Here is an 18,467-nt window from a genome sequence, read left to right as displayed (position 1 = left end):
TCCATCTTGGACTCAGTTGCATCTAAAGGGATGCAGTAAGGACTGCTTTCTTGAAGTTAAAATAAAATTCGTAACACGCAAAAGAATTTTAGTTAATTTAAGTCCACTTGAAACTTCCAGGAGGAAGGAAGGAGGTGGGACTATCATAGATAAGACCTGCCTCTAACTTTCAGTAAACAATGTACTAAGGGCCTGTGTTCAACACCTTGCAAGAGATTAAGAGGAAATAGAGAGAATAAAGTAAGATTTCTCTCAATATTCATTTGAACGGTGTGGATGAAAAAGCAGCCACATGTTAAACCTGACAAGCTCAGGAGACTGAAAATAACTACATAGGATGACGTGAACATAAAAATTCCTAACTAAAAGTGGGTCATGGCAGGCAGTCACATCCTTGGCCTGTAGCTTCCTTGACAAAGGTCAATCTTTACCTTAAGTGAGCCTGTCTATTGTCTTTTATTCACCTAAAATAACATCCTTGGAATGTCAGTAATCCCTTTTTCTGAACCAGATTAGGAAAATACAGAATCCCTCATTATTATTCTTATCCTGATTACCATCTCGATGTGCTGTAAAAAGCGAACTATTAACTAACCTGTACCCACCTATGTGAAAGAAGTACCTGTCTCTCCAATTTACTCTTATCCAATCCCAGAGATTTCCCCACTTTGCTTTCTCCCACTCCCTTAATCTACCACCAGTGTATTTCATATAACCCTCCTCCTTTGATTCTATGTATGAAATAAACTGCAAATCGTGAGTTTACAGAGCATTTTCTCAATCCACTGAGATTTTGCTTCCCAGTAAATGTTGTCAGTTTGGCTCAAATAAACTCTTATAAGTTTTTTCTTAAGCTGGATGTTTTTTCATCGACAATGGTCAATTATAATTCAAATTATCCAACTTCACTACTTTCCCCAAAGTCAACCAGGGGACACACAATCAAATATAACTAGGCCACCTGACTTCCATGTCTAGCCATGGTGGAGTAATAGGGGATTTATCCTCCTATATGAAACAACTGAAAAAGAATAGATAAAATATACAATGATTTTCAGATACTGGACATTAGACAGGAAATCAGTGTAGAATGGTGATCACTGGGAGAGAGAAAGGAAATTAGGTGAGTCATATGACTCCCTAAGAGTTTCCAGGCTATGGCACAGAGAGAGAACTCAGAGCCCAACAGTCTCCCTTAGTTAAGGAGTCAGAGTTGGGAATTCAGGGAGGCCAAGGCAGCTGGAGTTTCCTGGGCAGTGTATTCAAGAGGACAAACCCACCCAAGAAAATTTTCAGCAGAGATCAGTGCACACCTGTGAAGCAACTGAGGCCACCCAAAAGGGGCAGGTAAAACAATCTGAGGTTCACACAACCACCATTCCCACCAGCAAGCATGGAAAAACTGTGTAATACACAGGGCATTCGGTAGAGCACTCTGAAAGGAACTGCAAGGGTACTGCCTCAGTGGGAGCAAAATTAACCCTGGTACCCCCTAACAAACTTGAAAGCAAAACCTCAAAAGGATCAGACTGTTTCTAAGTAACGTGAATGCGTCCCAAAACAAAGCTTAAGAATATTTATAGTCTTATGAAAATACCCAGCACCTAACAGGATACATATATTGCATAATGTCTAGCATCAAATTAAAAATTACCAGTGATGTAAAGAAATAGGAAAATATGATCTGTAAGAGGAAAGCAAATTAACAGAAAGCAACCCAGAAATGACACAGATGATAGATTAATACACAAGAACAACAAAAGAGTTACAACAATATTCCATTTGTTCAAGAAACTTAAGGAAAGTAAGAGCGTGTTAAGGAGAGGAATTGATTTTTTAAAGATCCAAAATGAACTTCTAGAAATGGGGGAAAATAGTGCCTGAGATGAAAAAAACACGGATGGAATTAAAAGTAGATTACACATTGCAGAAAAAAGGGTTAGTGGACTGAAGACAAAGCAATAAAAATGATCCAAACAGATACAAAAGAAAAAAGACAGGGAAAAATGAACAAAACATCCTTGAATGGTGAGTGAAAAACTCATATAGTCATATATGTGTACATAATTTGAGTTCCTGAAGGAGAGGAGAAAGGGTACATAAAAACTAGTTGAAGAAAAATGGTCAAATCATTCCAAATTTAATGAAAAGTATAAATCCAAAAGCCCAAGAAATTCAATCAAACCCAAAGCACAAAAAACCATGAAAAAAAACTACAGCAAGTCACATTATAATTAAATGACTTAAAAACTAGTGAAAATCTTAAAAGCAGGCAAAATTAAAAAAAAAAAATTATGTATAGCCAAAGAAAAGATAAAAATAACAGCAGTCTTTTCAGCAGAAATACAAACACAAAAGACAAAGGAGCAGCATCTTTAAAGTAACGTTTTTAAAGGAAAAAAGTCAACCTAGAATTCTATACCCAGAAAAAATATCTCTTAAATACTAAGGCAAATATATATATTTTCTTCAGACATTCAAAGGTGAAAAGAATTCATCACCAGCAGACTTTCAGTATAAGTAATTTTAAAAGAAATCCTTCAGGGGGCCAGCCCGGTGGCTCAGGCGGTTGGAGCTCCATGCTCCTAACTCCGAAGGCTGCTGGTTCGATTCCCACATGGGCCAGTGGGCTCTCAACCACAAGGTTGCCAGTTCAATTCCTCAAGTCCCGCAAGGGATGGTGGGCATCGAACCCTGCAACTAAGGATTGAACATGGCACCTTGAGTTGAGCTGCCACTGAGCTCCCGGATGGCTCAGTTGGTTGGAGCATGTCCTATCAACCACAAGGTTGCCAGTTCGACTCCTGCAAGGGATGATGGGGCTGCGCCCCCTGCAACTAGCAACGGCAACTGGACCGGGAGCTGAGCTGCGCCCTCCACAACTAAGACTGAAAGGACAACAACTTGACTTGGAAAAAAGTCCTGGAAGTACACACTTTTCCCCAATAAAGCCTTTTCCCCTTCCCCAATAAAATCTTAGAAAGAAAGAAAGAAAGAAAGAAAGAAAGAAAGAAAGAAAGAAAGAAAGAAAGAAAAAGAAATCCTTCAGGATGAAGGAAAATGGTACCAGATGGAAATGTGCATCTACGCAAAGGAATGAAGAAGACTGGAAATGAATAATGTATGAGTAAATATGAAATACTTAAAAATTTTTTTTTACTCTCAATAGAAGATTGTTTAAAAATATCAATATATGCAGGACTTATATGTCGAAGTAAAATATATAATAACAATAGCAAAAAGCTAGGAGAGGGTAAATGGAAATATAATAATTAAGGTTCTTAGGCTATACATTAAGTAGTATAATGTATGCCATAAACCCTAAAGCAACCACTAAAAATCACAAGAAAGATCACTGCTAATAAGTCACCAAATGAGATGAAATGGAATAAAAAATACTCAGTTAATCCTTAAGAAGGCAGAAAAAGAGTAAAAGGGGAACAGGGAACAGATGGAACAAACAAAGCTAATAATGCAGGAGATACAAGGTGTGACAATTAAGTTCGCGAACTTGTTTAAACGATGTTGCTAATCTTTTTTGATATCGGAGGGATTATTCATTATGAATCTGTACCAGCTGGACAAACAGTTAACCAAGTTTACTATTTGGAAGTTTTGAAAAGGCTGCATGAAAAAGTTAGACGACCTGAACTTTTCGCCAACAATTCATGGCTCTTGCATCATGACAATGCACCAGCTCATACAGCACTGTCTGTGATGGAGTTTTTAGCCAGTAAACAAAGAACTGTATTTTTAGCCAGTAAACAAAGAACTGTATTTTTAGCCAGTAAACAAAGAACTACTCACCTGATCTGGCCCCCAATGACTTCTTTCTTTACCCAAAGATAAAGGCATATTGAAAGGAAGATATTTTGATGACATTCAGGACATCAAGGGTAATACGACGACAGCTCTGATGGCCATTCCAGAAAAAGAGTTCCAAAATTGCTTTGAAGGGTGGACTAGGCGCTGGCATTGGTGCATAGCTTCCCAAGGGGAGTACTTCGCAGGTAACCATAGTGATATTCAGCAATGAGGTATGTAGCACTTTTTCTAGGATGAGTTTGCAAACTTAATTGTCTGACCTCGTATAAACCCAAACATATCAATAATTACATTACAAGTAAATGTTCTAAATACCCCCATTTCAAGGGAGATTCTGAAGTTGGATGGAAGCCGCAACTACATGCTGCCTACAAGAAATCTACTTTAAATAAAAAGACACCAAAAACTGGGAAGATACTCCATGCTGATGTTAGTCAAAAGAAAACTGGAGTGGCTATATTAATATCCGACCAAGTAGGTTTCAGAGAAAAGACTATTAGCAAGGACAAAGAAGGTCATTTCATAATAAAAAATGGGTGAATTAATCAAGAAGACATGACATTCCTAAACAGTCATGCACCTAATCACAGTACTTCAAAATACATGAAGCAAAAAGTAACAGAACTTCAAGGAGAAATAGATAAATCTACAATTATCACAGAAAATTGAAAACCACTCTTTCTATAATTGACGGAACAAGTAGGCAGAAAGAAAATCAAGGATATAGAAGACAAGAACTTTACCAACCAACTTGACCTACCTGACATTTACAGCATACTCCACCCAAAAACTGAATATACATTTTTCACTCTCACACAGAACATTTACCAAAACAGTTTATATTCTGAATCATAAAACAAACCTAAATAAATTTTAGGATTCAAAAAATTCAAATGTATGCTCCCCTTTCCATAGTAGGCAGGTGTAACTGGTGACTGCAAGCTAAAAACCCCATTTCCCAGGCTCCCTCCTTGTATATAGATGGTGACTACTCCTCATCAATAAAATCTAGGTAAAAGAGGCCAAAGAAATTTAGAATGGGGGACCTCCTCATCTTTGTCTTGTCTCTTCCCTAGGCTGACAGCAGAGAATTCTGAAGTCTGAGGGGGTGGAGAAGTACATGACAGAAGGTATCCAAGACCCTGAATCACCCATGTAGAGGAATGTCATCTATCAAAATGATAACCTAATACATGAATGAGAATTAAAGTTATTTACTGTGTTTAGCCAATAAATTGTGGACTTTGTTTTAAAAGCAACTAGCATTATTCTAATACAGGAAGCTTCTAAAGAGTTTTATGCAGAGGAGTGATATGATTTGATTTACATTTTAAAAGGATTGCTCTGTTATGTTAAGAATAGTTTGTAAGGAGGCAAATGTGGAAGGAGACAGACTAGTTAAGAGATGACAGTAATCTAGGGAAGAGATGGTATCTTGAATTAGGGTGATAGTAGTGCAAGTATTGAGGAGTAGTCATATTCTAGAAATATTCTGAAGGTAAAACTAACAAGATTTTTCTGACAGATTAGATGAAGACTGTGAGAAAAAGAAAAGTCAAGCAAACCCTTAGAAATTGGAAAGATGGAGCTGCCAACCAACTGAGACATGGAAAGTCAGAGATAAAATGGGTTAGATGGGGTGAAGCAGTGGACAGAGATATCAGAAGATCAATTTTGAACACTGAGTTTGAGAAGTCTATCAATTACTCAAAGAAAATTTCAAGCGGGCAGCCAACTTACATCAATCTAATGGTTAGGATATACGTCTGAATTAGAAATACATACCGTGTTTCCCCGAAAATAAGACCTAGCCAGACAATCCGCTCTAATGAATCTTTTGGAGCAAAACCTAATATAAGACCCGGTATTATATTATATATTATATTATATTACATTCCATTATATTATATTACATTATATTATAAAGAATAGGTCTTATATTATAGTAAAATAAGACCGGGTCTTATATTAATTTTTGCTCCAAAAGACGCAGTAGAACTGATTGTCCGGCTAGGTCTTATTTTCGGGGAAACACGGTGTTTGGAAGTTGTCCACATATAAATCACCAACTAAAGGAGAGTAAATAGAAATGAGTTCCAAGAACTGATCCCTGGGATATTCTGACATTAAGAGGTTGAGGAGAAAAAGGAGAATCTAACACAGGAGACAGAGATGGGACCAGTGAGGTGGGAAGAAACCGAAGAGTACAGCATCTTGGAAGCCAAGTAAAGTCAATCAAAAAAGAAGTGATCAACTGTGTCAAATTCTGATAGGTCCAGTAAGACAAAGACTAAAAATTGCTCATTGGTAATTCTATTCTTAATATTTTGAAGAACCTCCACACTGCCTTCCATAACGGCTGCACCAGTCTGCATTCCCACCAACAGTGTATGAGGGTTCCTTTATCTCCACAGCCTCTCCAACACTTGTTACTATTTGTCTTGTTGATGATAGCCATTCTAACTGGGGTGCGGTGGTATCTCCTTGTGGTTTTTATTTGCATTTCTCTGATGACTAGCGATGTTGAACATTTTTTCATACGTCTATTGGTCATTCGTATGGCCAATACAATACAAAAATGTTCAACATTTCTCCTCTTTGGAGAAATGTCTCTTCAGGTCCTCTGGCCGTTTTTTAATTGGATGGTTTGTTTTTTGTGGTTGAGTTGTATGAGTTCCTCATATATTTTGGATATTAGCCCCTTACTGGAGGTGTTGTTAGCAAAAATCTTCTCCCATTCAGTTCGTTGCCTCTTTATTTTGTTGATGGTTTCTTTTGCTGGCAGAAGCTTTTTAGTTTGATATAGTCCCATTCATTCATTTCAGTTTTCACTTCCCCTGCCTTTGAGGTCAAATTCATAAAACCCTCTTTAAACCCAAGATCCATAAGTTTAGCACCTGTTTTTTTCTATGCAGGTTATTGTTTCAGGTTTTATGTTTAGGTTTATGATCCATTTTAAGTTAATATTGGTACATGGTGACAGACAGCAGTCCACTTTCATTCTTTTGCATGTGGCTTTCCAATTCTCCCAGCACCATTTACTGAAGAGGCTGTCTTTTCTCCATTGTATGTTTTTGGCTTCTTTGTTGAAAATTTTCTGTCCATATTTACGTGGGTTTGTTTCTGGGTTTTCAATTCTATTCCATTGGTCTGTGTGTGTGTTTTTCTGCCAATACCATGCTGTTTTGATTATTGTTGTTCTGTAGTACAAGCTGAAGTCAGGGACTGTGATACCTCCAGCATTTTCTTAGGATTGCTTTGGCTATTCGGGGTCTTTTGTGGTTCCATACAAATCTGATGATATTTTGACCCAGCAATCCCTCTCCTGCGTATCTACCCAAAAAACCTGAAAACATTTATCCATAAAGGTATATGTGCTCCAATGTTCACTGCAGCTTTATTTACGGTGGCCAAGACATGTAAACAACCAAAGCGTCCTTCGATAGATGAATGGATAAAGAAGTTGTGGTATACGTACACAATGGAATACTATTCTGCCGTAAGAAAAGATAAAATAGTGCCATTTGCGACAATATGGAGGGATCTTGAGATTATCCTAAGCGAAATAAGTCAAACAGAAAAAGTCGAGAACCATATGATTTAACTGATGTATGGGATATAAAACTGAAAGCAACAAAGGAACAAGGCAAACAAAGAAACAAAAACTCACAGACAATAGTTTAGTGGTTACCAGAGGGTAAGGGGGGAGAGGGTAGTAAATGAAGGTAAATGGGATCAAATATATGGTGATACAAGGAGAACTGACTCTGGGTGGTGAACATACAATGTGATATATAGATGATGTAATACAGAATTGTACACTTGAAACCTATGTAACTTTACTAACCATTGTCACCCCAATAAACTTTAATTTAAAAAAAATTGCTCATTGGTGAAGAAAGTTTTGTTTTATTTTTTTGTTGTTGTTGTTGTTGGGAAAATAACATGTCAATATGCTAATGAAATAATCCAGAGAAAGGGAGGAAATTATGATTATAGGAGAATGAGGGAAAATTTCTGGAACCATGTCTTTAAGTAGTTGAGGTAACAGGATTAGATGCACAAGTGCCCAATAAGCATTTAATTCTATAGTTAACAGAGTACATAAATACAGTTACAAAGTACATAAATACACTTACAAGTTACATGAATACATATACTTGTAAATAATTAGGCTATAGTGAACTGTGATTATAAAGTCCATCTATAAGGGTATCCCTCAAAAGTGGTCTTTCTAGAGAACAGTGCTTGAATATTCATTACTATTTCCACTTCAGTAATTGTCAAAAAGCTATTAGAAGGCTCAACAAAATGGAAGAGAGACATCCTGGGATTACTTTAATTGACCTTAACTGTTTCCAGTAACCACTCCATGGCAGTAGATATTCTAGCTACATAGGACTCATAAGTGAGGCACCAATGAGCAATTCTAGAATAACGGCATTCCCATTACTCAAAGTCTTCTAAACAGTCACTACTGTGAGGTTTTCAAACAATTTCAGAAGTAGAGAAATCTGTCATTCTTGGGAATATTTCAATGGTATTGTTGTATGGTTTCAGGCACTTGTAAAAACTACCAAATTCCAAACAGCTGTCTCAACTTTGGCCCTAGAGTTAGTTCATTAATTTAGCAGGGTTAAGAAGCTGCCGAGGAACATAATTTTCACTAATGAAAATGGGTACATAATCCATTCTGAATTACTGTCCTTATTTAAAAGATTATGTCCTAAAGCATTTATAAGCTTATGTAGTGGTGTTTTAGGCATACGAACAACAAATATTATTTTAAATTCATAGGCCCTATAGAAAATAAAATTATCAAGCACATAATTCTAACATTTATGTAACAAAAGTTTCATTGCACTATTCCAACAGTCAGCATTAGCAAGAGGTGTGCTCTTGAGACTTAGAAAGAACTACTTTATAAAAAAAGTAACAAATTCTGACATGCACAGCTCTAAGTAAACAGCTAACTAGTAAGCTAAGTAACAGTTTTCATTTTGACTCCATGTCATCTTCCATCTCATTAGGAAAATTAAGTATACATTTTAATAAAATGAAGTATTTTCAATGTAACACCCAAAGAAATTTTTCATAACTAATGTCCTTGTATCCTAAATGTAACTCATAAACCGTATGTTGTAATATGTTAATACTAAAAGCAAACAAACAAAAACACACTCCATTAAACATGAACCATCTACTACAAATCAGTGATTCTTACCATTAATCTCACACTCCTTTGCAAATCAGATGAAAGCTATGCATATAATTTCAGGGAACTCATAGATGCCTTGAAGCCTATCTATGGGTCTCTGAGGTTTAAAGAATCTCTGATTAACTGAAAAGAATGGAGTCCAAAATCGATCCAAGAACATATGAAAACTATATATGAATAAAAGAAGAATTATAACATACAATGAAAAAAATGGATGCTTCATTAACATAATATTTACCTAAATGGCTATTCACAGAGAAACTATAATAAATCTCTATAAACATGAATGCTTTAAAGAGTTAAATGTAAAAAAAAACAAAAATTATAAAATACTATAACAAAATATAGAAAATGTACATAATCTCGGTTGGGAGAAGTCTTCTTAAACAACGTAAGAAACCTACTTGCCTATATTGATAGACTTGACTATAAATTTTATAACTTCTGTATAAGGCTTTAGCCTTTTAGATCAGGCCCTGGAGTGGTCTCCCTTAGTTGAGGGGTCCTCTGGGCAGTGAGAGACCAATGGAAAAAATACACCATTAAGTCAAAGGGCAAATGACAGACTTGGAGAAAAACAGATGTAAAACACATGACAGATAAAAGATTACTAATTCTAATATTTAAAAAAACTAAAAATTGGTAGGATAAACTATCCAATAGACAAATAAAACTGAACTAACAAGTAAATGATGTTCAACCTAATTAGAAGTTGAGGAAATGTAAATTAATGCAACAATATATCATTTCACAGCTTTAGACTGGCAAAAATTAAAAGCTTACAGCATTCAGTGTTTGTGAGCTGGCAGCGTAGATTACAGTAACCTTTTGGAAAATAATTTTTTTTGGAAAGTAACAGATTTTTAAATCTATTAAAGTATAAAATACATATATCCTTTGTTCCAGCAATCCCACAGATAGAATTTATCATAGTGAAAATGATACCAACACATAAGGAGTTAAGTGGGCATATAAGGATGTTTCTTGTAACATTTTTTTATAATACCAAGAATGGAAAGGAAAAAAAAAAGAAGGAAAAAGGTGTGGGGGCGGGGGTGGACTGAATGTCCACCATCGACACAAATGGCTTAATAATTTATGATACACGCATACTATGCAGTATCACACAGCTATTAGAATAAGTCAAATGTGTATGTATTGACTTGGAAAGATGTCTATGGTACTATATGACAAAGGAAAATACAGAGTAACATGTATACTATGATCCCATATTCATTTAAAAAAAAACAACTGTGATATTGGGGGGGTTTTTTTTAGGAATTCTTGTGTATATATACTTAATTTCCCAAGTGGTCACCTGGTCACCTAAGTTTTGAACACATCTATTCCTCTATTAGAGATCTCACCATCAATACTCTCAAATCAAGGTGTGTAAGGCATTATCAAACAATACAATCCTTTGGAACCTTCTACAAAAAGAAGATAAACAGTAAAAACTATTTTTAAGAGCAAAAATGTTTAATAGTTTTTCTAATGCCAAAATAAAAAATGCTTTTTAATATTGTGATTTTACACTTACAGAAAACAACCACGGACTTTTTTTCCTGTAGCAGAAATAAGCTATCTATTTCAGTCGCTTCATTGGGTAATATAATTATGTTCATTATACAGATATAAACAAGGGCCAGACATTACACTAAACCAATTCCTTTGTGTCAGAAATTGGATTTTCTCAGAATGATATTCATTCTTAGCAATAAATGCTGTTAAACATTGGCATTACAGTTTAAAAATTCTATTCAAAGTGCCAAATCTTAGCGTAATGTTAACATAAAGTCCCAAGCAGCCTGGTATATTTAAAGGAACACTTGCCTTGAAATCAGACATACCTGGGTTCCAACACTGGTTTTGACACTTATTAGCTATGTGGTCAAGTTATAGAATCTTCAAGCCTGTTCCTGCATCTGTAAAAATGGCTTTCTATGGTGTTCTTGGAAGATCAAATAAGAATTATCACATATGAAAGTGCCTAGTACTGAGACTGGCTGTCAAACTTCCTTCTGCCTTCGTTTCCTAAGGAATATTACTAACTGGCAGCATTTATTTTAGTACTGCCTTTTATATGACTTTTTTTTAATCAAAATATTGCTGATAAAAAGTTATAATTTGCCATGTTTCTGCATCTCCAGAGAATTATTAATTCCTTCAAGTGCTTTGTATTTGAAGCTCCTTTTCTTGGCTCATTTTTGAGAATTATTTACTTTGATCTACATTTACTATTTCTGGTAGAATTTAAAGGTTTATTTTTTAAAAATCACCAAAAAAACCCAAAACATTGTTTTCTACCTGTGGCTTTCTACATTCTCAGATAACTCTTTTTTTTTTAAATCATTCAGGTTGTGCCTGTGGAAACCACATTCAAGTATTATGAAAAAAAATGTTAGGCACGAAAGAAAATAAAAAACTGAGGTTACCCTAACCCACTGTAATGTATCTAAGAAATCCATATGGTAATACAACAAAGAATAAGTACAAATTTTAACATAACTTTCAAATGTCTCTAAGAGGAGTCTTTTTTTTTTCTGTAAAGATGGATCATTAATGAGGCTAGAATATGACCCTGAATGCTGCTAAATGGATCCAAACAAAAAGAAAAAGCATATTGGCCAACCTTCAACATTTAGAGTCACTATTTTTCCATCATATAAGATATATATTAATAAAATCACAGTATATAAATTTGATATCTCTTCAAAACTGTACAGGGTAAGTTTTACCCTAGAGTTGAGGACTGGAATTATCCTTAGATCCTCTTCGACTTTAGTTGAACTTCAGTTAGATCTGATTGATGCTCTCTGATACACACACATCTTTGTAAAATGTCTCCAAAGCTTTTGTCTACCAAAACTGCAAATAATCATCTACTACTTGTAATATTACAATTATTTTCTGATACATTTTCCCTAAATACTAATCATCACCCACAGCAGCATCTAGTTATTCTTAGTCTAAATTATACTGCCGCTGGTATTTTATTGCTTGCTTCTCAAAAAGTATTTAAAATGATGCTGAGGTGAAAGTGTACGCATAAAAATACTTCATATTAATTTTCCATATTAAAATTACAGCCTCTCGAGCTGATTTTTAAGTGTCTTGTACATTTTTAAATCAAAATGTATCGCTGACATTCTTTTACCACTCCCTCCCCATCCCAAGCTCCTCCCAAATGCCCAAGTTTTCCACTAATATGAAAGTACCTATTAACCTGTGCATTTTTCTGGTCTTTCATAACTTCACTATCCAACTTTTTGTATTCAGACTTCTTCTCCCATTCAAGTAAGCACTGTTAACTCCTTAAGGTACTAAACCATATGGTTAACTTTTTGCATAATCTTACTTTTCCTTTCATAAACTCTAATCTCAATAATTCCCCTTCAGTGTTCCCACCTCTTCTAAATTCACCAACACTGCCGCGAAGCAATGCACATATATGGTATATCCTTATCTTAACCCGAAATATTAATCAGGTTAGCGCCACTAAAAAACAATTTACACGCCTGGATGCCTCGTTTCAGTACCTCGTTGAAGCGTTGGGTTTGCTTTCCTGTCCTACCTGGGCAGCCTATTTTCTCCCGTCAGTTGTGTGGTCCCTTGCTGCCCCCAGCACAAGAGTGCAACTCACTACAGCGTATTTCTTTCGCTCACCATCATTCCTAGCAACTCCCTCCATTTCTGCGCATCTATCCCTCAGTGAACCTCCCCATTCCCAAAAGATCCCGTATCCAGGTGCCCACTTCTCAAATTAGAATACGCGTCGCCTGACATTGCCGGGCTTTTTGGACGGCGACTAAGAGAACACACAGGCTGGGCGTTTGTCTCCTCCAGCGGTACCCGCTCCCCACCGAGTTCGGTCTTCCCTTGCTCTCTCCCTGTGCAATGCCTACTTTGGGGTACCCCTTCGGCTCCGAGCCCAACCTTGCAACATCTGCCCTGTGACCTCGCGAGCCCAGCACGCCACTCAAGCTTAATTCCCCCTTCTCGGAGCTTCAGCTCTCGATGTCCCCAGCCCCAGCTCTCTTTGCAGCCGCTTTCAGCCTCCTGCCCCGCGCAAGACCTCATGTTCGACGAACGCCCACTTGCTCGGGGAGCAACACCTCCCCGGCCCGGCCCCTTCCACACCACTCACTCAGCCCGGAGTGGCTCTGCTCCTCACCTAGCTTCGATCGGGACTCCTCCAGTTTCTGGATTTGGTTCTCCAAGAAGAGCATTGCCACCGCGAAGGCCACCACCGCCAGCAGCTGCAACTTGGGCGGCATCATAATCCTGAGGAGCCCCATGAAACACGCTGCTCGGGATCAAGACATACCGCGGGGGGCGGGGATCGGGGCCCCAGAGGCGAGGGAGACGCCGGCAGGAGCCCACCGAGCGGTAGAAAGGCAAGGAGAGCGCGACAGCGGGAGAACCACCGCAGCGACCCCCCTTCTTGCCTCCCCAGTCCCCCGCCCCCAGGCACCAGCACCAACGCCGCCGGTGCCCGCGTCTCCTCGGCCGACTCAACGGCCGCCCCCTCCAAAAGCCCGCGCAGCAAACACTGCGCGAAGCGGCTGCCGGGCTCTCGCCTCCCTCTACTGCCTCAGTCACCGACCCCCGTTCCTGCCTGCCTGCCTCGCTCCCTTCCTTCCTTCCCTCCCTCCTTTGCTCGCGGCCGCGCGCTCCTCCACCAGCGATGCGGCTGCGGCTGCGCCGCCCCCGGCCCCGCCCCCTGCCCATCCCCCTCCGCTACCACGCGCACGCATCCACGTACGCTGCTCGGCAACCAGAGGCTCCACCCTCTGCTCCCGTTCAGTTGTGCTTATTGGAGCGAGGAATCCCGGCGCTTCGCTTGGTTCGCGGTACGGTTGGTTTCCTTTGCCATAGGTGTCAACCAAAGAGGCATTCGATTGGATAAACTTGACAAGGAGGCAGGCCGACACTGACGAAGGCGGAGCCTCTTGGCGGCTTGACGAAACGTCGTGTAGGAAAGGAAGGAGCCCAAGAGGCACAGATTTGGGGAGTTTAGGAAAGTGCCTGACATGGGTTATCGAAAGGACCCACGACTTTATATTTATATCGAATGTAAAGACGTTTGATCACCTTTAAACTTCCGTATGCCCTTGTGTAATCTATCTCTGCAGACTAAGAGATTTGGTGGCAACCGGCCTTTCGCCTTTTAGATCAGGCTCTGGAGTGGACTCCCCGAGTTGAGGGGTCCTCTGGGCGGAGAGACACCAACGGAAAACGGTAGCGATGGCGGCTGGGCCGGGTGAATGGCTTGGGCCGGCGTTTGGGCTGCGGTTGCTGTTGGCGTCAGTGCTTCACGCGGTGAGTGGAGATCACCTCCACGGCAACCCCAGAGCGAGAGGGAGGGACTGCTCCGAGGAAGACGGAACGTTCTGTTCCTTTGGGAGCCACACTGGAAAAGGGTGGAAGGACTGGGCTTCCTTAGCCTCTGCTGCGGCCGGAATGCGACGTGGCTTATTTCCTCGTTTGATGCTTATCCTTCCCTGCCCGGGGTTTCTACGGTTTTTTTTTTTTTTTCCTGGCTTCAGACTATCTTGAGTACTTATCTTCTCTTGCAGAGCTCAAGCTAAAAACAACTGCATATCACACGGTGGGGGGGAAAAGGGAATACATTTCGAAAAGGAATGAAAACTGTTTTTCATTGGGCAGAAAAAAACCGTTCGTTATAACAAGGTTCACAGATCTTAAAGGAAAGCCCTCAAGTCTTTGGTCCAGGGTACACTTCCTATTTACTTCTTCCTCTCGATTATTATTAGTCTCTCTAATTCCGTTAGCCTTTTACGTCCGTTCTCTGTCATTCACATAGCGCTGGGTGCACTTCAGTGTTGTTTGTGGTTTTAAACAACGTTGTTGCAATGACGGACTATTCTGTACCAAAGCATAACTTATTTTTGAAATTGATTTTCTAAAACGATAGTCGTCATCGCGTTTAAAATCGGGTGGTTTTTTTTATTTTATTTCGTTTTTCTCCAATAACAGAGTAGATGTGTTCTTCATCTTTCAAAGGGGAAACACTAATTTTGACTCATTTTCCTATTCACTCACGAACAATTTAATATTAAAGCCTCCCAAGAAATTTGCAACCCATGTTTTGCTATGTGAATAATAAAACTTTTTAAATAGGCATTGTGCTGGGATCTTTTATACTTTTTTTTTTTAATCAGCTTAATTCTTCAGGTATTCTCTTTACGGAGGCTGCTGAAAAGTTTTCTCCTAGGAGACCAGGTTTAATTGATTTATGCAAGGTTTGGGGGAGTTAGGGCTAATACAAAGACTTCTGTAAACACCCCTGCTTTTCTTTCATCAACGAGTTTGAATATCCTGCCTGCTTGTGCAACCATAACTAAGAGGTGGATTGCTCTCTAGTTAGCATTACTGTGCTCCATTAATCAGGTAGTTCATACCCTAGAAATTACTGGAAGACCCCTCTCTAAACTTGCTACTGAAGGTATTTTTTTGTGTGTTTTTTTTTTTGCAAATGTTAGGTAATTGGAGTTCATCACTATACAGAGATAAAAAGGAATGACATTTCAAGTTGCCTTCTCCTGGTTTCCCTGTTTCTTTGTTCTATGGCTGTATAACCACCCCAAAACTGAATGGCTTACAATGATGATATCTCCTAATTCTGTGAGTCTGCTGAGCAGTTCCTCTTGATTTCCGCTGGCCTCATTTATGTAGCTGTCTAGAGCTAATAGGTCAGCTGGACTGAAAGGCCCAAGATGGCTTCATTTTTAGTTGATGCTGACTGTCAGCTGGGCAACTTGGTTCTCCTTTATGTGGCCTCTCATCCTGCAATAGGCCAAACCAACTTTTTTGCGTGGTAGTCTCAGAGCAGCACTCCTGAAAAGCAAAAGCTGCAGTGCCTTCTAAAGCCTAAGCCTTAGAAATCACATATATCGCTTACACCTCACTGTATTTGTCACAGCAAATTACCAGACCGGTGTAGATTTCAAAGGTGGGGAAATAGACTCCATCTCTGCATGGGAGGAGTGACATAGTTACATTGCAAAGAAGTGAAGATACCAGGATAAAGGAGTTTATGGCCATTAAACAAGCTACCACAGTGACCATGCACAGAATTTAAGCCAGAAACTTGAGTGTTATCTTTGACTCCTTCCTTTCCATGCATACTTCACATCCAGGCAATTACCAAGTCCGATTGATTTTACTTACCAAATTTTTCTCAAATCCATCTAGTTCTTGTTAATCACTCTTCAGGCCACCAACGAGGTCTCCCTCCTTAGAAATAACAGCCTCCTGGTTCACCCTTTGAATTATCAGAGTCTACATGGTTGGCTTTGTCAGCTTCCCAATTGCCTAAGCCAGAAATTACTCATTTTAAATTCTTCTCTTTGTCTCTCACACTCTGAATCCAATTAGTCATCGAACCCTTAAAAATCTCCACGCCAGTCCATTTAATCCTGTCTCCACTTAGGTAGTACCCACATTCAAGCCACCATCTTTGCCTGCCTAGAATTACCAGCTTCCTTAACTGGTCTCTCCATCTCCTTTTTTCCCTTTTTAATCCAGTCTCTACAATGCTTCCAAAGTCATCTTTCTAAAACTTAAGTCAGTCATTATTAAAACTCTTCAGTGGTTCTCTGTTGCTTTTAAAGTGAAGTCTGTCCTCCACGTTCCTTAATAAGGCCTTTTTGACCTGATACTTGTTTGTCTATCCAGGCTCAATTCCCAGTGTTGACCCCTGCTGGGAGAGCAAAAATGTAGAGGTGGAGAATTGGGAATTCCTTTAGTATATCTCACATACCATATTCTCCCTTACCAGGCCTAAAGTAAGGTATTTGGATAAAATACAGGACTCAACATCCCATTTACAGATTTACAAAATCAAATATACAGCACTCTCCTTTGCATATTCTATCATCATACTTTATGCTGTATTACACAAATCTCCGATCTTAACCGCACCATAAGTCTGTGTATGTATGTGTATCCCTGCACTCTCCCTGCTCCCATGCCAATTAGAATATAGCCAAAGGCAATACAAGGACCATTTTTCTTTCATATTTTATATTGTGCCTTACATGTATTTGTTCATTTACATCCCTCTGAGGTGTGACTAGCCTGCTAGTTCATTTGTGTCAGTTCCTTGCTATTAAAGTCATCAACATATCTGAAGTTTGTAGAGCAGTGAGTGTAGAGATAATGAACCCCACTCACTCCTACAAATACAAAATGACTCTGAAAATAGGAAGGGAGTCCTGAGTAATTCACCCTTCTTGGACTGTTTTAGCTTCCTCAAGGTTTATTCCCGTCTCTTCTGTAATGATTAGTGTTTTTAAGAAAAGAAGGCAATAAAATCCTTGAAAATGAAGAGGCGTGTGTGTGTGTGTAGGATTGTTGGGAAAACACTTCGAAGCTAGAAAAACTGCATTTCACAGTTAGCCTGGGGGAAGGGGATACCAGGTGGAATAAGTAGTTGGCAGTAATAACAATAACACAAATCTTTGGAACCTGACAGATGAATAAAAAAGAGAGTAAGAGACTTTCTTGGCTCCTACTAGTGTGGGTAGAGAACTTAGCTCCTGCTTCAATGTACACCTCTGAGTGCTTAGACTGCACAAGTTGAGTTTTTATCACTGGCTGTGCTTTTGAATAGCTCTAATTTAAAGTTAATAGCAACGCAGAGTTATCAGCATTCCAATGAGGTGACAACTGGGAGGATATAAAGTAATTTAATCTGAAAATACATTCTGAGTATGATTAAGCATTAGAAAAGTAATATTTTAGTATGGCCTAAGGGAGCTGTTTTATAGAGCACCCAAGAACTAAGTGGTATTCAATTCTTCATTCAGCTCATACATAGATATTTTCATTCAGAAAAGCTTAGTGCTGAAAGCAGAAGATGATACTGTGTATCATTGACTCTGAGACACAACCTTCCCCCACCCTTTTCTTCACAGGTTAACATCTGGATCAGTCATATTTCAATGGGTGGCACAATTATAATTGTCCACGTTTTTATTACTATTCTTAATGGTACATACAATAATGGAAAATCACAGATTCTGTGAATTATGGTAGTTATTAATAGTGGTTAAGCGTTTTGCTGGCGGGCCAGAATTAGAATTTTGATGCTGCCACCTATTGCTATGTTGTCTTAGACGAATTAGATTAACTATCCCATGCCTCAGTTTACTTCTGTATAAAATGGGGATGATAATACTATCTTCATAAAGTAGTTAAGATTAAATGAAATAATAATGTGAAGTTCCTAGCAAGATACATGCAAGATACTCTGTAAGAGCTTGATGTGATGGTCGTGTTTCTTGTATTCATTTTTACGGGGTTCATCTGTAAACCCATCTATTTGCTTTTGTCTCAGATTTGAAATCTGTGCAAAATTACATGAGAAACCTATGATTTCTGAGAATAAAGACCAATT

The 18,467-nt window shown here is 38.7% G+C and overlaps 2 protein-coding genes across 4 annotated transcripts in view; one reads left to right on the top strand and one right to left on the bottom strand.

Moving 5' to 3' along the window:
* The window catches only part of HS2ST1 (heparan sulfate 2-O-sulfotransferase 1), a 173,031-nt gene extending 159,282 nt beyond the window's left edge, over nt 1–13,749 (bottom strand). The window contains exon 1 of one of the 3 annotated variants that reach the window (XM_019751748.3): nt 13,218–13,749. In XM_019751748.3, coding sequence (XP_019607307.1) covers nt 13,218–13,341 — 124 coding nt within the window. In that variant the 5' untranslated portion in view covers nt 13,342–13,749. The remainder of the gene's footprint in view (nt 1–13,217) is intronic. The other 2 variants (XM_019751747.3, XM_088791268.1) reach the window with 2 other exon arrangements.
* Nucleotides 13,750–14,008: 259 nt separating this feature from the next.
* Nucleotides 14,009–18,467, top strand: part of SELENOF (selenoprotein F) — a 33,930-nt gene continuing 29,471 nt past the window's right edge. Inside the window, exon 1 of the mRNA XM_019751769.3 lies at nt 14,009–14,365. Coding sequence (XP_019607328.1) covers nt 14,291–14,365 — 75 coding nt within the window. The 5' untranslated portion in view covers nt 14,009–14,290. The remainder of the gene's footprint in view (nt 14,366–18,467) is intronic.

This window comes from Rhinolophus sinicus, chromosome 14 (assembly GCF_057876585.1).
Source record: "Rhinolophus sinicus isolate RSI-liver-muscle chromosome 14, RSI-T2T, whole genome shotgun sequence".
NCBI lineage: Eukaryota > Metazoa > Chordata > Mammalia > Chiroptera > Rhinolophidae > Rhinolophus > Rhinolophus sinicus.
The sequence above is the reverse complement of the archived record's forward strand: the minus strand, read 5'-3'. Positions and strand labels throughout refer to the sequence as shown.